This window comes from Manacus vitellinus, unplaced genomic scaffold (assembly GCF_001715985.3).
Source record: "Manacus vitellinus isolate BGI_N305 unplaced genomic scaffold, ASM171598v3 scaffold_7_pilon, whole genome shotgun sequence".
NCBI lineage: Eukaryota > Metazoa > Chordata > Aves > Passeriformes > Pipridae > Manacus > Manacus vitellinus.
The window spans coordinates 13,256,246-13,270,559 of NW_021940813.1; the positions used below are offsets into that span (position 1 = coordinate 13,256,246).

At 40.7% G+C, this 14,314-nt stretch overlaps 1 protein-coding gene across 1 annotated transcript; it reads left to right on the forward strand.

Annotated features, from left to right (window-relative positions):
- The first annotated feature begins 176 nt into the window (after positions 1 to 176).
- On the forward strand, positions 177 to 7,982 carry RBBP7 (RB binding protein 7, chromatin remodeling factor). The gene is made up of 11 exons (XM_008922357.3): positions 177 to 330; positions 2,245 to 2,387; positions 2,839 to 3,012; positions 3,324 to 3,439; positions 4,004 to 4,164; positions 4,597 to 4,723; positions 4,813 to 4,890; positions 5,469 to 5,545; positions 5,981 to 6,038; positions 6,564 to 6,674; positions 7,475 to 7,982. Exons 1-11 carry the CDS (start codon positions 272 to 274, stop codon positions 7,541 to 7,543), a joined length of 1,173 nt encoding a protein of 390 aa, XP_008920605.1. The 5' UTR covers positions 177 to 271; the 3' UTR covers positions 7,544 to 7,982.
- The last annotated feature ends 6,332 nt before the right edge of the window (positions 7,983 to 14,314 follow it).

Here is a 14,314-nt window from a genome sequence, read left to right on the forward strand (position 1 = left end):
CCGGGATTCCTCCCGAGGAGCTTCCGCGGGGGTGGAGCGGCTGCACTTTTCCTGCCGCCAGCCGCCCTCGAGGGCCCTGCGGGACCCCTGCTCCTGCCCCGTCCCCGCCCTGGGGTGGCCCGGGCCGGGGCGGCACCCCCCTTCTCCCCTCTCCGTGCCTCAGCTCATCCCTTCCCTTTCCGCAGTGCTGGAGGACACGGTCGAGGAGCGCGTAATCAGCGAGGAGTACAAGATCTGGAAGAAAAACACCCCCTTCTTGTACGACCTGGTGATGACACACGCCCTGGAGTGGCCCAGCCTCACGGTGCAGTGGTTGCCTGATGTGACCAGGTGAGAGAAGGGAAAAGAGGCCGGAGAAGTGCCCGGGAGGCGCAGAGCTCAGCGGGAGCTGAGTCTGTGCAGCTCCTTGTTCCACTGCGCCTTTTCTGTTAACCGTGTCTGCTGAGTAACATGAGGGTAAAATCCAGGCCAGATCAGAATAATTTGGGTTAGGCTACCCTTTGTGAGCTTGTAACACTTTATTTTATTTACAACTTTAAAAACCCCTTTGGTATGCAGAAGCATTGAGGAAAAAAGTCACAAGCTGATACTTCACAGAACTCTAGTTTAGCCTAGCAGAAGGTGTTGTGAGGTGTGAACAGAGAAATCTTTCTCAGTTTATTGCTAAATAAGAGATCTAGCACTCATATGTAGTTAATTCTTATCAGAGAAATCTATCTACTAAATTAGCTTGTTCTTGAAGACCATTTTTCGTCCTGTGCTACAGATTACTATTCTATCTAAGCTATAGTATACTTTTTAAGTCTGGACTAGTCTATTATTCTAAAACTGAATCTTCAAGTCTAGCTTTTGTCCCTGGTTCATTGTTGACTTCACACATACTAAGTTTACCATCCTTCCACCTCCCTTGAAAATCGTGGGCTCACGGGTTAATTTCTTAAAGAATCGTGAACATGGGGATAGAATCTGTTCATGTGCCAGCCACGATAGAACTTAAATTGTTGCAATAACCACTTAGGGCTTCGCTGAGGTAGTGGACAAGGACTGGGTCCCATGTGGTAGTGTAGACTGGATGCAGCTAGGCTTTAAAATATCTTCTGTGTAAACTTCTTGCAATTACCAGAGGATGGTCTCTTTCTTCTATAAAATTCCATCTTATATATGTGATGTTTTACTTGGTGGTTAGATGATCACTTAGTTTAGTATACCAGAATGTTTGGAGATGATGATGATAAGTGAGCTAACTATTTGTGGCATGGAGAAAATGAAGTGGGGATTTGAGGGTGTGGGGCCCTTATGCGGAACACTTCTGCTTGCCTCATATTTTGCAGATTGACTTAATATTCAGTTTAAAACCTGGTATTTCCAATTATCCAGTGTCAAAATATGTAAGCCATTTAAGGCAAGGACTGCCTCTTTGTATGGCACCTGACATGATGGGACACCTGTTCCTGATGCAAGTAAGTGCATGTGCATTGCGTGTTTCTTGTGTTGTTTTGTATTTTTGCCCCTCTACACTTGGAAGTGGTGTAGTAATGCCTGGTGGTATTAAAACATTGTGGTTTATAATTGCCCAAATGATTCCTGAATACTTGGATTCAGGCAACATAATTAGTTTGTTGCTTTCAAGAATGCAGAAATTGCTTGAGTTTGACTGCTCAGATTTTTACTTTCAGAGATAAATGACACTGTCCATCAGCCTGTTATTTTTAATTAAATGTTGCATTTAACCACTAGAAGAGAAATTTTATTCTAGTTAAGTAGGATTTGTACAGTATTAAAAAATGAGTGTCTGAAATAAAATAACTGGTAAAAGCTTCTAAGAGAAGTAACTAAAATAGGTTGCTACTTGTCCCCTCAATATTTGTGTTTTATGAAAAGTCGTACCGGTTGTTTTCTAAATCAATACTGTGAGACTGCTAGGGAAATTAGATACAAGTAGATATTGGTGTTACCTTTAACTGCTGTGCAAACTGTAACTATCCCTTTCAAGGCACAGTGACAATGTTTACTGGCTTGTTTTGTCACTCTACCCTTGCTGGTTGTATCTTTGGCTTGCTCATGTCAGAATCTAGTTTGCTTTATTGTGCAAGTCTTTGCGACAAAGGGAAGGATTTCTTACATGAGTATCTCTTTTCTAGCTCCCTGAAGAGGTATGGATCTTGAGGGCTATTGATGCTATAGCTATGAAACTTCTGGAACTGAGCACATCATTTTATTCCATGCATTTATTATTCTAAACAGGCCAGAAGGAAAGGATTATGCTCTACACTGGCTGGTTTTGGGAACGCACACGTCCGATGAACAGAACCACCTGGTTGTTGCCAGAGTCCAGATTCCCAACGATGATCAGTTCGATGCTCCGCAGTATGACAGTGAGAAAGGAGGTGGGCATTCAGCATTCTTAGATTCTGTTTTAGCAACATCGTTACTAGTTGTTCTCATGATATTCTGACTTTCTGTTAAATACTAAAGTGCATGGACGTATCCTTACCAGTCCACACTAATTCTAGATCATTAACTGTGACTAAAAGAGGAAACTTTGTTTCAGAAGAACTCAGGTAGCATTATGATACACAGTCCCTGCTAGAATTTCTACCAGCTTTGTCAGTTGTGATAAAAGCTGGTACACGTCTACCTCAAATAGAAACTAAAGCTCTGAAAGAGGATTCCAAATATCAAAAGTGTGTCACATGGTGCGAGTCTTTCCTAGGCTTTCTTGTGTTTGATAGGATGCTTACCACCACTGTTTCTTGGAGTGGGGAAGATGCTGTGAAATGCTGCTTCAGGAGTCTAAAATAATTGATGTGCTAAACTAACATTTTCTGACAAATGTAGAGTTTGGTGGCTTTGGATCTGTGACTGGCAAAATCGAAATGGAGATTAAAATTAACCATGAAGGTGAAGTGAACCGTGCTCGTTACATGCCGCAGAATCCCTGCATAATTGCGACAAAAACACCGACTGCTGATGTGTTGGTATTTGACTACACTAAACATCCATCAAAACCAGGTGGGTCAGGCTCCTCAAAGTTAATCAAAATGCCTCTTGTTATCAAGGGCTAAGCTTGTGTTTAACTGTGATTGGGAGGATAGTTGATGGATTCTGGAATCTGAATGAGAAGGCCCATATCTTCAATGACTTTAACTGCGTGGTTATCCTCAATATCATAAGAGAATCTTGATAGAAGTAGCAGAACCTCTGAAGAGGTTCAAATATAAAATACAGTTATTGCAACAGAAACAAAGTTCTTGGGTGATAATGATATTCTTTTGGATTGATGTGCAAGGTGATACTAATGGAAGGAATTTTCTGTCTTTCAGACCCAAGTGGAGAGTGTAATCCTGACCTTAGATTAAGAGGACACCAGAAGGAAGGCTATGGCTTATCATGGAACTCAAATTTGAGTGGACATCTTCTCAGTGCATCAGATGATCATGTAAAACCCTCATCTTTTCCCCCACTTAAAGAATCCTAACTCCTCCTAGTTTATGATGTAATAGATAATTAGAAAAAATCTGGCTTAGTGCAGCTGTGTATTGTTATGTGAGAAAGTTCTCACATATTGTAATTATGTTCCTAAAGGCTGTCAGTTGGCTTTAGGCTGTAATCAACACGTTCTTTTAAGGTTCTTGATGAAGTAAGAATGGAATGTTTTTATAGTTGTCTGCTGGTAGAAGCCCCTTAAACTGGGTTGGATGGAGACCATAAATTAGTAAGACTCTCAAAAATTAATTGAACTAATTGCTTATAAATTTCTTTGTGAACTTTAAAAGTGTAAATTACTTTTGTGACCTTACAAGTAATCCGTGGACCTTGAACTTACAGAAAACTGATTGATAACTTAGCTCTCTTCTCACTTATGGCACATTAAGTGTTTCTTTTCAAAAACAAAGAACTGCTTCAGTTTCTCTCTCTGCTTATAGGTAGAGTGTGATTGATTATTTTTTGAAAGATGATACATTCAGAGTCTGCATTTCAATAGAATGTAACTTACTTACAGACAGTGTGTTTATGGGATATAAGTGCTGGACCAAAAGAAGGCAAGATTGTGGATGCAAAAACCATCTTTACTGGGCACTCTGCAGTAGTAGAAGATGTGGCATGGCATCTGCTCCATGAATCTCTGTTTGGATCTGTAGCGGATGATCAGAAGCTTATGATGTAAGTTGGGGTTAGGAGGTTTTTACATAGTGCCTTCTGTGTGCTGCTGGTGTACCTAGTGCAGAGCACTTGGATTAAAAAAAAAAATCTGAGTTTTGGAATCATTTCATGTAGCCCTTTTAGGCAATTAACTACAGTAGTGGTGCTGAATCACTGAAATCTACATGCTATTTAATGTTTCCACCTCATTTGAAAAGAAGATGTAACTAATATCTATGTCAGCTTACTGGTGTGAGCTGCTCATGTACAACAGACACAAAATACGGAAGGTTTTGGAATGAAAACTGTAGCTTCAGAGTTGGATTTAGCAATAATGTTGTCTACTTATATTAAGGTGTAGTGAAAAAGAACCTCCTGTAAAAACTTACGTTTATTTGCTCTCCCTCTTTCCTCCTTGCCCCTAACCCTTCCCCAAACTCTCCACTGCAACAGTTGGGACACAAGATCTAATGCCACATCCAAGCCAAGTCATTCCATAGATGCTCATACAGCTGAGGTCAACTGTCTGTCCTTCAATCCTTACAGCGAGTTCATTCTGGCAACTGGTTCTGCTGACAAGGTTTTTACTCATGTATAGTTTAAATTCTGAAATATTCTAGATGAAAGCCATTATAATAAAAACAATTTCTTGTTACTTCTGTCTGCCAGACGGTGGCTCTATGGGATCTTCGAAACTTGAAGTTGAAACTCCATTCTTTTGAGTCTCATAAAGATGAGATTTTTCAGGTGGGTAAACTTCTCACAACCTGTAGAAAAAAAACGAGAAGAGTACTGACTTGGAGAAGAACCTGTAGATTTGTGTTCTTGTAACACAAATAAGTCCGTTGAACCAAAATTCCTTACTTTATGTTTAACAATTACAGACAGTAGCATACAGTTTCTTTCTGGCTTTCCCCACTTGACTTTGAGGCAAGTAGTCAACAACTGACTGCTAAAAAAATACTGGGCTTTTGCAAGTACCTTCAGTACAGGTAGAAGGTTTCTCTAAAATGATGTGCTATAGAGAGGACTTGGGTTCAAACCTAATTTTGTGAATTCCGCCTTTTTAGTTAGATGCAAGTAACAGTGATTTTTTTAGACATTTCATAACATATGGTAAATCTGTAACAGTGAAATAACATCTTCTCAGTTTGAGAAATCTTAAGACTTGAAAACAGTCTATTTGAGCTATTGGATATCCTTTGTGCTGGAAAAAAATGACTTATGGAGTATAGTTGTTGAAAATTAGAGGCCATGGTTCTGGTTATTCAGGTTATGCTTTAGAAATCAGTAGCTGCTTCTCTTAAGTTGTTTTCTTTCAATAGGTTCACTGGTCTCCTCATAATGAAACAATCCTTGCTTCAAGTGGTACTGATCGTCGGCTTAATGTATGGGATCTAAGGTGAAGAGCAGTTTCTTTCTGTTAGTATATATGAACAGATGGCAAAAGAAAAAGGGCTGCAGGCCTGCATTATTTGGCAGATTTGGTTTGTGCTGTTCTCTAGCCCTCCTTGTTTGCCTACCTCATGCCTGGTCTTTTGTGTATAAATAGAAACAGAACAGTTCATCTAATGTTACTTGTCCTTCAGGATTTCTTGCTAATAGAATTGTTAGTAATAAGTGACTTCTGCCTCCATGTGTTTCACAAGTTAAGATTCCATTTCAGTACTGACAGTGCTAAACAGCTGATGTTTTATACCTGAGGCTTATAGTTATTTCACACTGTGAAAAACCGATAGCAAAAGCAAATACTGGAAACAAAGGCCAGGAACTGTTCAGTTAAGCAGATATAGAATGCAGTTGTCATTAATAATAAGTATGAACTATTTTCTTACAGTAAAATTGGAGAAGAGCAGTCTGCAGAGGATGCAGAAGATGGGCCTCCTGAGCTGCTGGTACACTTTTGTTCAGGTTTCAGTGTGCTGACATGTTGTGTGGCAGCCCCGACAGCACAGTGCCAGCCCCGGCACTGTGCTGCTAAAACTGCAGCAGTTCATAAATCTTTTCACCTCCCTGTTTTCCAATCCATTGCTCTAACTTGCTGTAGGCTTCCTCTGTTCAATTCTGAAGGTTTCCCCATTTCCTATGTAACTCTGGAAATGCTCTTAGAGGTAATCAGTAGGAAACATGGCTGGATTTCACAGCCCAACCTTCTGTGAAGAGGCACCGTTTTGAGGATGTCATTTGTTGCTATAATAATACAGTCTCAGATGCTCTCTCAGCAACTGCATCTGTGTCCATAAGCAATGAATGGGAAGTGGTTTCACACACACCTTCCTTATGTCTGTATTATGAACCTCTAGTAGCAAGTGTTTCTGTGTGTAGTCATTAGCATGATGAATTTAACTTCAGAATCTTGGGTTTTAACAGATTTCTCTAGAGTTGAAATGGCTTACTGAAGCTTGTGGGTTTTTTAACAGTTTATTCATGGAGGACACACTGCCAAAATTTCAGACTTCAGTTGGAATCCTAATGAGCCCTGGGTAATCTGTTCTGTATCAGAGGACAACATAATGCAGATATGGCAAATGGTGAGTGTCACAACAGCTCTTGAGTTGCTCTGAAGCTTGTTGCATAAATGAAACTGAAAAGCTGCTTCTTCTTAGAGCAGCTTGTGACTTCAAGGACTGAAAGTACTGTCCCCTGTTACTCTCCAGTCAAACAATGCAAGACTTTAAAAAGAAAACCAAGACTAAAACAACTTGAATAAATGCAACTGCTAGTTAATTCTTGAGTCCAAGTCTTAGGTACTAGTTAATATTAAGAATAAATGTGGCAGTTGCAAACTTATAGCCAATATTAGCCAAGACTTCCTTTTTTTCTCCCCTCCCCCATATGTTGGCTGTGAAGCAAGATGTCTTTTAACTCACCCATTAGTTCAGATTACTTTACATTATAGGAGACTGATCAGCTATCTTATAAATGGGGAATAAAGTAATTAGGGAATAAATTAAGTTAAAAAATTGTAGTGGACTTAAATGTGTGTCACAAGTCAGGCTTCTGCTTTTTTAATACCTCTTGTTTTGTGTGCTCAGGCTGAGGTTGAAATAATTCCATATAAAATGTTCAGAGTAAGGCTAGTGGTTAAATAGCTAATGATTATGATGTTGAAATAGAACAGTGCAAGAAGGCAACTGCCAAAATGTAGCCATTGTGTGCACATTCCTAAATTTGGCTGCCCTTCAAGAAAAGGCAGGGAGTAGGTCCCTTCAAGGAGGGGATGATGGCTGTGCTACCTTGGTATTATCAAAGTTTTTTCTGTATGAAGTTTAGAAGATTGTTTAAAAATGATTGTGTCTACCAGTTGTCATGTAATGTTTTGTGTCTTCAGGCAGAGAACATTTACAATGACGAAGACCCAGATATAGCAGCAGCTGAACTGGAGGGTCAAGGAATATAACTTGTCTTTCTCAAGGAGCTACTGGGAGTGACATAATAATATAATTCAACTACTGTATACATAAAACAAAGCCCCTAAGAAAAACCAAAATAAAACAAAATAAACAAGCACTGGGCAGAAGCATTACATCAAAGCAAGAATATTCTTAATTGGGTAAAAAAAGCTTGTATAGTCAAATTGTCGTGGGATACCCTTGGTTATTTGCGCACTTTGAGCTGTTGTACAGCAAATAGCTTTAGAGAAAGTAAGAATGACTTAATAACTATGTCTATATTTTTAAACAAACTTAGTTGGTTCCTGTAAATAAGACAGTCAAATCCTCACTCTTCACACAAACAAAGTGTACCCCCCCCTTTTTATTAATATGTAAAAAGAGCTTTTTGCTTTTACACACCACTTTTGGATTGGCTTTGCATAAATAAAATTTATTAAAAAAAAATTGATGTGTTTAATGTGCATTGGCATAAGGTGAACACCTTTGTGCCTGAATATAATTTATCTGCTGCATGGTGATAAAGGTATGTGTTTTTCTAGTTTATAACTTATCCTACAATTAAATGTCTGGAATGATGAGAGTTGTCTTGATGCAAAAAAAAAAATTGGAATAGGTAATTTGACTCCTTCACAAAGAGAATGGGTATAGGAAGAGGTCTAGGGAATCCATGGGCATGTCCAGTAAATCTCCTGTGAAGTTCAAGTATAAATCTTGAACAGAAGCAAATAACTTCTTTGGGTTTGGGTGGTTAGTGGTTTAGTTTTGTTAGTATTTTTGGTGGGTTTTGTCTGTGTGCGTGTGTTGTGGGGTTTTTTGAGTGGTGGTGGAAGCATGCCCTTCGATATTTTCTTGTCATAGATGCTAAGGTGCCAGTGCCCTCTCAGTGAATTGGTGTCACCTGTATTTGGTTAGAGCCCCCTTGTAGCTTTTTTTTTTTGATTAAAATTAAGTGAGGCAATTGGGCAGGTGTCTAAAATACATTAATATTTGAACAAATACAAGAGAAACATACAGTTTGCTTCTAAACCTCTGGCTGACTGAAAAGGTGAGGACTTTGGACTGTGTAGAAGTAAAATTTCTCCATATTTATTATGGACCTACAGAGAAGTTATGGATTACCTTGGGAGCTGTCAGTTAGACAAATCTAAGTCAGCATCTAACTGGAGTTTAAATTAAAGCTCTTAGTTACTTAAGACAGGTCTTAATAAATGAATTTCTGACTGTCCTGATCTTCCTGCTCAAGCTGAAAAAGGAGATGACTGTGGTGACTGATACTGGAAATGTGATTTTTGTTGTTCAAAATGTTATTCTCTTGACACATACCTTGCTTTCTTCTCCACGGAATTGTAGCAAGTTAGTAGGCTACTAGACTCAAGCTGCATGTCTGAAGCTTCCTCTACTGTGTCTGACTGGGATGGAGTGCATGTCCATCCCAGAAGTGTATGTGGTGCTGGATGTTGTTTGGATTTATGGCTAGAATGGTGTTGATAAGGCACCTGTGTCTTGGCTCTTGCTGGGCAGTGCTGGCACACCACACCATGCAGGCTGGGGCTAGGCATGAGGTGGGGAGGAGACACAGCAGGGACAGCTGACCCAAACTGTCCAAAGGGATATTCCTTGCTTTTTAGGATGAAGGGGGCCTTTTGTGGTGGCCATTGCTTGGATGCTGATAGGCCCTTGGCCTGTTTCTGGGAGGTAGCAAGTGGTTTCACTCCCCCCTCACCCACCTATGAAACTGTCTTCCATCTGTACCCATGAGATTTTCTTCCTATTCTCTCCCCCACCCTCCTGGGGAAATGGAAGTGACAGCAGGTGATAAGCACTAAACATGCTGAGTTCAGAGATGGTTTTTGGTCAGGCCCTATATGCCTTTGACAGTCATTCTGACACATGCAGCTCTTGAAAAGTAGAAAATGAAGATATCAAAGACCTGACTTACTGGAAAAACGAAAGTGCTTCCCAGAGAGCACATTGGTGGCTCCTCCTGGTACAGATAGAGCAGTAGTCTCTTACGCAACCCCTCCTGATGCTGGTATTTGTCAGTGCTCACTTCAAGGAGACCTACTGGCTGCTTGGCACCAGCACATACAGCACAGCTCATCCCTAATTGGTGATTCCAGCGTTGTGTGTCTGTTGTGGTTGGGGTTGTTCACTCAAGTCTTCTTACTGCCTCACTAACTGAACGGGAGTGGGAAGGTGGAGTGTACTACTTGCAGTGCTCTTCTCATTGCTTTTCTTATGCTACTTATTTTTAATTTCCTGCCTGATGTTACTAGGACCCCCCTTGCTTTGTAGGCACTGAGTCACCATGCAAAGACTTGTGTCTCTCCACATCTTTTTAAGAATGGTTCCTATTAAAGTGATGCAGGTAGGTGCAAAAGAATTTGAACATTCCCCTGGAAGGTTGAGATGCTGTTGGAGTTCAGGAGGTAGGTGGCTGCTGGGCAGAATGTGCTAAACAGCATGAAAGATCAAACCTGCCAAAGGACAATGTGGCCATTACTTGATTAACAACAATTTAAAAAAAACCCTCTAATCAGCATGCAATCTTCAACAACTAGAATATAATCAAAATCTCTCTACTACACATCAATATAGCATCATCACAAACTTAGCTCTACTCAGTACTTAACTTACATTACTATAGCCTTACTTTCTACAATGGTACAGTCTGTGTTTTGTCTGGAAAACTCTTTCTGTTATAACAAGCATCATGGCTCTTATCTCTTTTTATCTCAATGGATTGCAACCATCCTCTGCTACCAAAAAAATGTCATGGTTTGAGAGCCTCAAAAATCTAATTCCCTAGTCCTAGCCCCCTGTCACATCTCAATCCAATGTGAGATGGGTTTTCCAGACAAACACACAAGACTCAAAATAGGGGGAAAGGGAACATATTACAATGACTGTACAAATAAATAAATATTATAATACATTATACACACGATCTCAACTATCTCTACCATGACATAAGTATTTACAATGGATCAGAGCTCTTCTTCCCTCCAAATAAAAGTCCAGGAGGGAAGAAGGACAGATCCCTTCTAGTCTCTCAGCAGCGGTATCTTCTGAGGCAGCAGGTTTTCTTCTTCTCATGCATGCAGCAGCTGATAGCTGGATCTCTGCCAGCACTCATGAGGGGGGTATCCAAGCCCCCTCGGCCCCGTCATCTCCAAGCGAGGGGTCTTCCGTGGGCCACGTTCACCCCAGACAAAGGTTGTTCCACCATGGTCATATCACGAGCACAGGGGGTCTTCGTGACAGCCTGGTATCTCCAGGGGACTCAAGCCCCTTGCAGAGCTTCTGTGCCCTGCCTCAAGATGGCTGCGAGCTTCTTTGTAGCTTGCAGCAAGGGAGGGCCTCAAGATCAACCTCCTACACACCATCCTGGCTGAGCTCTCAGGACAACTGAGCTTCTTAGCTCCTTTACTCCATTTAGGACTTCTGATCAGTAAGAGTCCACCCCCCTCCATTTTGGAGGGACCTCAAAGAAAGTTTAGGGGAGTTTTGCAGTTCTTACCCCCAAACTTTCTCTCTGTAGAACTTAGTTCTGTTCTCTGCTGCTGTTCTTTCTCTCTCAGCTTGCAGAAGTTCTGTCTGCTTTGCTGCATGTTTTGTTTGCTGCTCCCTTATCTTTTGGCTCTGTGCTGCTGCTTTTCCTCTGGTCAATGCTGGCTGCTGCTACTCCTGCCGCTGCCCACGGTGGAGAAACATCTCCCTGCTTAACTACAGACACTTAGCCCAGTCTAACACTGTTCCAAGTCTCTGCAGTCCCCCCCCCAGGGGCTCTTGCCCTTTTCTGCTGGTGGCTTTCACATGGCTACCTTCTTCTCCAACCAGACCACCACTCCTCTCTTCTGGTCTGGTTGTGGTATGTTTATATTTTGCAGGAGCGCAGATTGGTTCAAATCTCAAGTGTCACCACACCCTGGGGGTTACCACTTTCTTAGCTTCAGGGGGAAAACCTGGTTCAAACCACTGCACCATGCTCTGGTCCAGCTGGTATTTTTGGGTGTAAAAACACTAAGATGCCATGCACGGGAAGTGCGGTGTTTAAAGTCACCACAGTCATCCTGTCACTCTTATGCCCTTGTGAAAAGTCTCTCTTTGACACTGACACTGTGAATAGTTTGTTGGTGTTGTTGAGTTTCTTTACTGAAGCACCAGGAGCTCAGATGTGGAGCTGTATGGGTCACTCATCCGTGGTACCTTGAATGTCCCACAAAGTCCTGCTGCTTCCCCATGGAGCACAGAGGAGCTGGGTCCTAGGGATGCAGCCAGTACCTGCTCTTACAGCCAAAAGGCAGCAGGATGGTTAATTTATTATGGAACAAAATAAGAGCGTAATTTCATTTACTGCAGCACTTTAAACTAAAGTACCATTAATACAACTTCTGCAATGCTTTATTTTCCCTGGGTCTGAATTGTCTTTCTCAAGACCTGTGTAAACACACAGCTTCCTTCAGTAGCAGCAACTTCACAGCTGCCTTTTTTAGGCAGCTCTAGGACAGCTCAGTCTCACAACCAGTATTTAATTAGGAGAGCCTACATCTTGTTGGCTTAAAGCTTTTTGTTACTGAGTGAGAATGTGTTGCTGGGACCAATATGTTTTTTAATTTGCAAATCATTTTTTTAAATACTTTTATTGCCTGAGTAGCATGTTTGTGAAAAGTTGGAAGATCATTTTTAAGGCTTTTTGGCTGAGTGCCTTAAGATTTCGATTTTAAAAACTGGTGCCCCCCACAGGAAGTAGGTAACTGCTTATGCACTGCTGTTCATTAGTAGTAAATATAATGGAAATTGAAGTTTTTTAAAAAAAGTAATAAACCAGTCAACCTGAACAACACCTCCAGCAAGATATTTATTTATAGGATTAGTCAACAGTTACTTTAGGTGTGCTTACATAGTACTTATGGAGCATACTTGGTTCAATGCATTATTCCTGCACGTTAGTACGTGCTGGGGAGAGGAAACAGCATCAGGCTTTTAATCCACTGGCCTTTCTTTTCAAGGGAACTGTGTACAGGAGTTTTGGGACCTCCCTTTTTGTTTTGGCTCTTGCCAGAACAGTGGTTATAACAAAAAACTACAGAAGGTAATTTAAATTGAAAAACCCTGCCAATTTAGGGTGATTTCTCAACACCCTAAATGTATTAGATGCAATTTTTCAGCATAAAAGGTATTTTTTCTCTCCAAGATTTTCAGCCTGCACCAAGGAAATCTAAATTCTTTCATCTTTGTATTGAAATACAATATGAATGACAGTGAAGCCATAAACTGCATTTTAAACCTGATATTTTATTTCAACAGATGTGTTTTTCTGGAAGTTGAATGATAAAAATCTTCAGCCATGCTCTCCCATCAGACCATGGCTGTACTTCTGGAGAGCAGCACTCTCGCACTGTGGCAGCCTGGTCTTTTATTGCTAATAAAGCCAAAGGCCATTACTAGTGTGCATCACAAATTTTTGTTCCCGTTCTAAGAACATTTCTGCATTTTGCTTCATTGTGACAAAAAGCATTCCAGTGTTTTTCCTTTACTGTGTACGAAGAACTGCATTTGCTTTTGTAGCGTGCAAGACTCTTGAGAGCATTAACTGTTGCAATTTTTTCTACCTGGCTTATCCTGTTACCCATACTATACTTTATTATTATTATCCATGTGCACACGATGCCTTTTCATTTCAGTACTGAAACAGCTGAACAAAGCTGTGTAAACTCTCTATAGGGAACAAGTATTTAAGTCAACACCCAGTTTCACCTGTTGCTTCTCGGCCACTGGGAAGTCCAGTGTGGTAGATCCTTCATAATTCTCCCAACATCAGCTTCTGTCCTGTGAATTTCCAACCCAGACAGTCAAACATGTATACTATTCAACTATACTGTTCAACTATTCATCCCCTTTTGGATCTTTCCTTTAAAACATCAACTGTGCACAAAATCCATATCCCGGAGAAAAGGGTTAGAGAAGAGTCAGTAACCAGCTGGCAGGGAACAGCAGATGTGCAATCAAAGCCAGCAAAAGCTCTGATGAGCAGGATTTATGAAACAGACATCACCAAAATCAAATGGTTTTATATGAATATAAGTGTGTATGTAGGGAAACCAACCAAACAACTCCAGCATATTACAAGGGTTAAATACCAATATAGTACCTTGGACTTGGCAGAACTGAGGTAGTTATTTTGACCCTTAACACCAGGCCATAAATTCGGTGGAAGTGACAGTGAACTACACCAGTATGAAGTATCTGTCACATGCATGTAGTTAAATAAAGTTTAAAAGTGAGTGACTTAAAATTCATCTCCTCAGCTTGAACAAATATCACAAGATATAACAGGTTATTTAAATTGAGAGGGTATTTAAATAGAGCCTCTAAGAGGTTACTTTCTTGAAGCAGAGCTGTAGGAGCAGCATTCTTGGCACAGTCTGGAATCACGCAAAGGCCTGCTTCAACTGTCGCAGTCCATGAGACAGGCACACCCCAGATCCCTGTTTGAACAAGAAATCCAAAACAATATGCGACCTCAAAACTAAAAGATAATGAACAGTTTTAAAGGAAATTAAAATAAAGTCTTCACAGGCAGCACAATATTCTTAAATTACTTAAAAGTTCAGGCTAGATGGGTGCCAGAGTCAACAAGATCCATAAAAGCTAGCACAGTTAGATGGGACCGAGTTAGGCTGTTAGAAGGAAATACAACCTTCCTTCAAGAAGAAATGTCTAAACAGGAGGAAGAAGGTGAATTATCAAAATTTAAATGTAAAACATAACAC